This window comes from Tarenaya hassleriana, unplaced genomic scaffold (assembly GCF_000463585.1).
Source record: "Tarenaya hassleriana unplaced genomic scaffold, ASM46358v1 Cleome45, whole genome shotgun sequence".
NCBI lineage: Eukaryota > Viridiplantae > Streptophyta > Magnoliopsida > Brassicales > Cleomaceae > Tarenaya > Tarenaya hassleriana.
The window spans coordinates 770,463-776,924 of NW_010967219.1; the positions used below are offsets into that span (position 1 = coordinate 770,463).

The 6,462-nt window shown below is 46.2% G+C and overlaps 1 protein-coding gene across 1 annotated transcript; it reads left to right on the forward strand.

Annotated features, from left to right (window-relative positions):
• The first annotated feature begins 4,546 nt into the window (after positions 1-4,546).
• On the forward strand, positions 4,547-5,395 carry LOC104825399. Its single transcript, XM_010557721.1, has one exon. The coding sequence runs from the start codon at positions 4,547-4,549 to the stop codon at positions 5,393-5,395; it is 849 nt and encodes a 282-aa protein (XP_010556023.1).
• The last annotated feature ends 1,067 nt before the right edge of the window (positions 5,396-6,462 follow it).

The following is a 6,462-nucleotide window of genomic DNA, read 5'->3' on the forward strand; positions in this document are numbered from 1 at the left end:
TCCCGCGAGCTGGTGCATGTACACTCTTTCATCGAGGTTGCCGTGTAAAAATGCATTCTTGACGTCCAATTGGTGAATGGGCCATTGTCTAGACAATGAGAGACTGAGAACGACACGTATTGTTGCCGGTTTCACGACCGGGCTGAAGATGTCTCCGAAGTCAAGTCCCGGTTGTTGTGATTTCCCATTTTCCACAAGACGTGCATTGTACCGAGTGTGAGAGCCATTTGCATTAAACTTATGCCTGAAAAGCCACATCGGCGGAACCACATTAGCCACGGGAGGTCGGGGAACAAATTCCCACGTACCATTTTTAATAAGAGCATTATATTCTTCCAACATCGCACCTCGCCAATGAGGGTTCCTTAGTGCATATAAATGAGATTTGGGTAAAGGTGAAATGGGTTCGACTAAAAGAGAGAAAACTTGTTTGTGTTTCGAAATGCCCGACTTGCTTTGGGTGGTCATGGAATGTGTAGTGGAGGATGACGGTGGTATTGAAGGTTCAGAATAGGGCCGAGATGGTGGTATAGAAGGCTGATTAGTAGTGGTTGTCGAAGGAGGGATGTCGGGTTCGACAGGTGGATGTATGTTGGAGGGTTCGTTGGGAACAATTGGCATCGACGACATGGTTAGGGGCAGTTCTCGTAGTGTTCGAAAAAATGTCGATGTTTCGGTATCATTATCAAGGAAATCATACGATGTTGGACTCGAGTGTGTGTCGGTGGAGAAGGGGAATGAGTTTTCATAAAAAACAACGTGATGAGAGATAATTATTTTGCGTGACTCAAGTTCAAGACAACCCTCGGTGATGAGATGGAAAACCAAGAAAAACACAAGGTGTAGAACGTGGTGATAATTTGTGAGGTATGGTGGAAATAAGGTTTGGAAAACATAGGCATCCAAAAAATTTTAAATGAGTATAGGAGACTGTCTTGCCGAAGAGTTTTGTACATGGAATTTCATTGTTAATGGAACTTGAAGGAAGAGTGTTTAAAAGGTGAACACTGTGATGTAAAGCTTCAACCCAAAATGTGGGTGGAATCTTTGCTTGGAGTAGGAGTGTTCGGATAAGGTTGTTTATGGTACGAATAACTCTCTCGGCCTTTCCGTTTTGTTGAGAGATATGAGGACATGAAAACCGAGCTAAGATGCCGTGTTCATCAAAAAATGAATGAAAATGTTTGTTGTCAAATTCTCCTCCATGGTCACATTGAAATGATTTAATGGTTGTTGAAAATTGATTGTGGACATTGGACGCAAAATAGAGGAATTTGGAGAACATGTCACTCTTACGGCGAAGAGGATAAACCCATAAAAATTGTGTGAAATAATCAAGAAAAACAACGTAATATCGCAGACCACTAACACTAGAAATAGGTGAAGTCCAAACATCAGAAGAATTGTTTCAAAAGGGGCCGAAAAAATCGTTTGAGATCGATAAAAAGGTAGTCGAACACTCTTGCCAAGATGACATGCTTCACAAGTCAAAAACATGGTTGGCTTATTACATTTGATAAAACCGAAAAAAAGCAAAGAATTGAAAACGGAATTGCCCGGATGACCTAGTCGTCGATGCCATATTGTGATTGGTGAGGAGTGAAGAGCAACATGTGTGTGGAAGGCGGTTGGTGTGGGTTCAGTCAGAGAGTAGAGAGGCTTGGTGCTGTCACATCGGAGAAGAATCTGTTGTGTTGGACGATCCTTTACAGAAAAACTAAAGGGACCAAATTCAATAGAACAATTGTTATCGGTAGTAAATTGGCGCACTGAAACCAAGTTCTTGATAATAGAAGGAGTGACAAGAACATTGTGAAGGGATCAGAACAAGCAATGAGATGTGCAGCCAAAGTTTGCCATTACCGACGGTGACAGAAGGTGTAATGCTCGAATTAAAAACAGTGTGAAGGGTACCTGGTTGATTGGTGAGATGAGCGGTGGCGCCGGATGTAATAACCCGAATCCAATTTGGGATATTTAATTAATTTCGGAGAAGAACAATTACATAAACGGGTACTAAACCTTAAGAAATGAACCACTAAGTGTTGGAAAGAGGCTCGGAAACCACCCGAACGAACGAGATGGGAAAATACGAGAAAACGACAAGAGGAAGGAAGAATATGTCTAGACCGATCGGTCTAACACGTAGTCCGACCGGTCTGGACCATAGCGAGACCAATCCAACCAAAAAAAAAAAAAACCTCTGGACCGACCGGTCCAGGCTCTGGACTGATCGGTCCAGGCGAGGAGAAAATATCTGGCGAGCTTGCGATCTTAGCTGCGCGATGGAAGTGGATTCAGGGTCCTACAGGCGGCGAAAACCCGACCTAACCACCCATAATTGAGCATTAATCTCCCTAAACAACCCTACTCGACCCCAGACCTTCATTGCCTCTAAAAATCCGCCTCAAAGTGTGCTTATCACCATTATTGCTGAAGAAAAATTGCAGAAGAAAAACCAGAGGAAGAAGAAGAAAAGGGAGGAAAAGAGAGAGAAGGAAAGAGAAAGAGAAGGAGAGAGGAGGAAAGGAGCTTGAGGAAGTGACAAGAGGCAGCCTTAGAACGTCTGAGGGGACCACCGCAGCTAGCCTCGCCGGAAAACCCCATCAAATCCGGCCAAAACCAGAAACAGTTCTGGTTTGAGGTGAATGGCTCGAGTTGCCTCTGTGTGAGCTCATTTTCATCATTGTTATGGTGTTATTTCGATGAAACCTGGACATGATTAGAAAGTGGAATTCCAATGAACACATAGAAACAAACGTAACACGATTTGGCGAAGAAACGACAAAGATATGGAAGTTTGAAAATCGAAGAAAAACTGTAATTTTCATAAAAGAAAACGAACATGTTCTGAGTCCGACACTTTCGAGTCGGTACCCAGAAAATGGATGCAATAATTGAATAAATTGAGGTTCGAATCAAAAGAGGGCATTTCAATGAGCATTTAGAAACAAACGGCACTCAATTTGGACAAGAAATGAGCAAGTTATGAGCCAACGAAGTCGGACCGGAATCTGGCACGAAATTGCGAAATTAATATATGTCTCCAGGCTCTGGACCGACCAGTCCAGGCTCTGGACCGACCGGTCCAGACCCTGAAAATACCCCCCGAAAAATGCCTGACCGACCGGTCTAGACCCCGGGAGTACTTAGACTAACCGGTCCAGACTAAAAAGTGATGAAATTGAGCCAAAAAGGCCTTGAGATGTAATATAAACCTTGGGATCGACCAAACTATGTGAAAAATGAGTCGGAACACGACAAAACGTAAAAGGGAAGAATCGGAATAAATCAAGAATTTAAATGCATGGTGAGATGTGCGACCTACACCGAGTGAATCGTTGTATGATGATTGGGTTTATTCTTCGATGGGTCACGAGAAGTGACATCGGTCGTCACGAGAAGTGACGTGCGCGTGAGGCACATTATTGTCGTGAGATGCGACGGCCAACGTCATGAGATGTGACGGGCGTGAGAGACGCTCCTAGTCATGCAATGTGACTAGGGTTACGGCTAACCCTATGGTGTGAAGCCATACCAGACTTGATTGCTGCGCGAAGCAACGGCCAACGTCATGAGATGTGACGGGCGTGAGAGGCGCTCCTAGTCATGCGATGTGACTAGGGTTTACGGCTAACTCTATGGTGCGAAGCCATACATACTTGATTGTCGTGAGATGCGACGGCCAACGTCATGAGATGTGACGGGCGTGAGAGGCGCTCCTGGTCATGAGAAGTGACCAGGGTTTACGGCTAGCCCGATAGTGTGAAGTCATACGGGAATTGATATGATGATGTTCTAATATGATATGAATATATGTTTAACGTTGAATAATATATTTTGTGTTTTATCGTTTTAATACCGTTCTCGTTGGGAACGAGTTTAACGGATCCGACCTGGATCATTCACTAAGCAGTTGTGCTTAGCCCTCGTGGCTTCACCTTTTTCATATCACGAGGAGCACGAGTAGCACGGTTGAGGTGACGAAGACTTCGAAAAGACAACATCGTATACGAGGTTTCCCTTATTGTATGATTTGAACTATGGGATACAATTTCTATGTTGTACGGTTGTACCTCTTCAATTCGAACATGTGTGTTTTAAGACTTAACTGCTGTTTAAATCCATTGCGTGTTTAATATTAAAATGGTTTTAAAAATTCCCGTATTGTAGTTTTGTAATATTTTATTGCTTTTAGTCTATCTGGCACATCCTGGGACGGGAATCAGGATACGGGTGTCACAACTTTTGGTATCAGAGCAACGTTCCTTCCACGGGAAAGAACGCCTCACTACCTTAAGATTTTTACAATGAAAATGTTTTCGAAAACCATGTCCCAAAAACAATTGTTGCAAAGAACCGTACATATGATGTGTTGTCTGAGGTCACCACTAATGCTACCTTGACCGTGGTGCAGTGAAATGGCGCCACGATGTGCTAGTCTACGACGGGAGACAACAATGTCCCCAACCATGTTCCTCAGGCTGCGGAGTTTAGGGAATTTCAGGAGGAGATGCGAAATGAATTTCGCGTATTCCAGGAGACCATGATACAAACCTTGATGGCACACCTCTCACCCCCACCCCCAGCGCGAGGTCCGGAACCTAGGGGGGAGGACCTGCCTCTGCCGCCATCTGTAACGACAGCGGCAGGGGGCTACCTACCTATTGTTCGGGAGTTACGGGCCATGCACACTCCAAGGTTTGGAGGATCGCTGGATCCCGAGGCTGCAGAAGAATGGATGACATGCATCACACGAGTCCTGGAATATGTTCAGTGTCCCCTACGTTATCGAGCGCTACTAGCGAGCCATCACTTATCCGGGCAAGCTCGACATTGGTGGGAGAAGGTGGTACAGGAGATGGCGGACGGACATCATTTCACCTGGGAGGAATTCAAGGAGGATTTTGAGAGGAAGTACTACCGTCGACAGAATCAAGAACGCCGCTTCTCTGAGTTCCTGAACCTGCAGCAAGGGAACATGACTGTGAGGGAGTACGAAGCTGAATTCGTACGCATGCTTAAGTATTCGGCGCATCTGGTGTCCCTAGAGAGCCAGAAGATCACTAAGTTCGTTGTGGGACTACGACCCTCACTCCGCTGGAGAGTCACGCTCCACGAGTTCCGAACTCTGAGCCATTGCATTGACCAGATGGAGAAAGCAGAGGAAGCGAAAAAGGAGGAGAGAGCCAGCAGGGCCCGTGACCGAAGTCCTCCTAGACGCCATCCCTATACGCGTCCGTCGGGAAGACTAGTCAGACTGGCCAGAGCAGCCGAGTGCAAAACAAGGGTAAGGCGCCAGTCACCCAGGCATTACCTCCGCCACCTCGGAGAGGGCCACCTGTCTGCTATCGGTGCCAGCAGCCAGAACACTTTGCGGCATATTGCACGGTGAGACCCGCAGAGCTGCAAGCGCGAGTGGCTATACCACCGAGACCTCTGGCTGAAACTGGAGTGGCCCCGAGGGTTTATGCCCTAGAAGCGGAGCAGGAGATCCAAGAGGAGGAGGTTCATGTCGACGGAGTCGAGGTCGATGCTGTTGGGTTTCCTGGGATCTCATGAGCGAATCCTATTCCTAAGAGATCGATTCTAGGGTTTGCGCAGCGGATGTAAAACAAAAATTTAATAGGTACCCTTCACTTATACGGGGTGTCCTGTTACACATTGTTTGACACTGAAGCGACTCACAGTTTTTTGAGCGCGGATATAGTGGAGAGAATCGGTACAGGAAAGGTCGATCCGATAAGCAACTTTACAGTACGTACACCGGCAGGGGAAACCCTTACGGTTCAAAGGACTTTGCGTGGCGTACCCCTTGACATATGCGGCCGACGAATGACAGCAGACCTTGTTGTGGTACTCATAGGATTCTATGATCTCATACTGGGCATGGGCTGGTTGATGAAATACCAGGCTTATATCGACTGTCCCCAGAGGACGATCTGGTTTCAAGAAGATTCCGGAGGTTTTGAATTTAAAAGAAGAGGAACACCATCGACAGACTCGATCATCTCGACGCTGAAAGCCGAAAAGATGATCAGAAAGGGCAACGATGCAATTTTAGTGGTTATCACGGCTACTAAAGAACCGGAGAAGAGTTTGGAAGATACACCTGTTGCTCAGGAATTTCCGAATGATTTACCAGGGATACCGCCGAAGAGGAAAGTGGAATTCAGCATTGATGTACTACCAGGCACAGATTCGATCATTAAGACTCCGTACCGGATGGCACCGACAGAAATGGCAGAACTAAAGAAGCAACTTAACGAGTTGGTGGAGAACGGGTTTATACGTCCGAGCGTTTTACCGTGGGGAGCACCGGTACTCTTTGTGAAAAAGAAAGACGGGAGTATGCGTCTGTGTATCGATTACCGTAGGCTCAATCAAGTGACAATCAAGAATCGGTACCCGCTGTCGAGGATTGATGAGCTACTTGATCAACGCAGGGGGCCAAGTGGTTCT

What these genes read in the sequence shown, in the direction of transcription:
- LOC104825399 (XM_010557721.1), top strand. Translation starts at nt 4,547, where the DNA reads ATGATACAAACCTTGATGGCACACCTCTCACCCCCACCCCCAGCGCGA.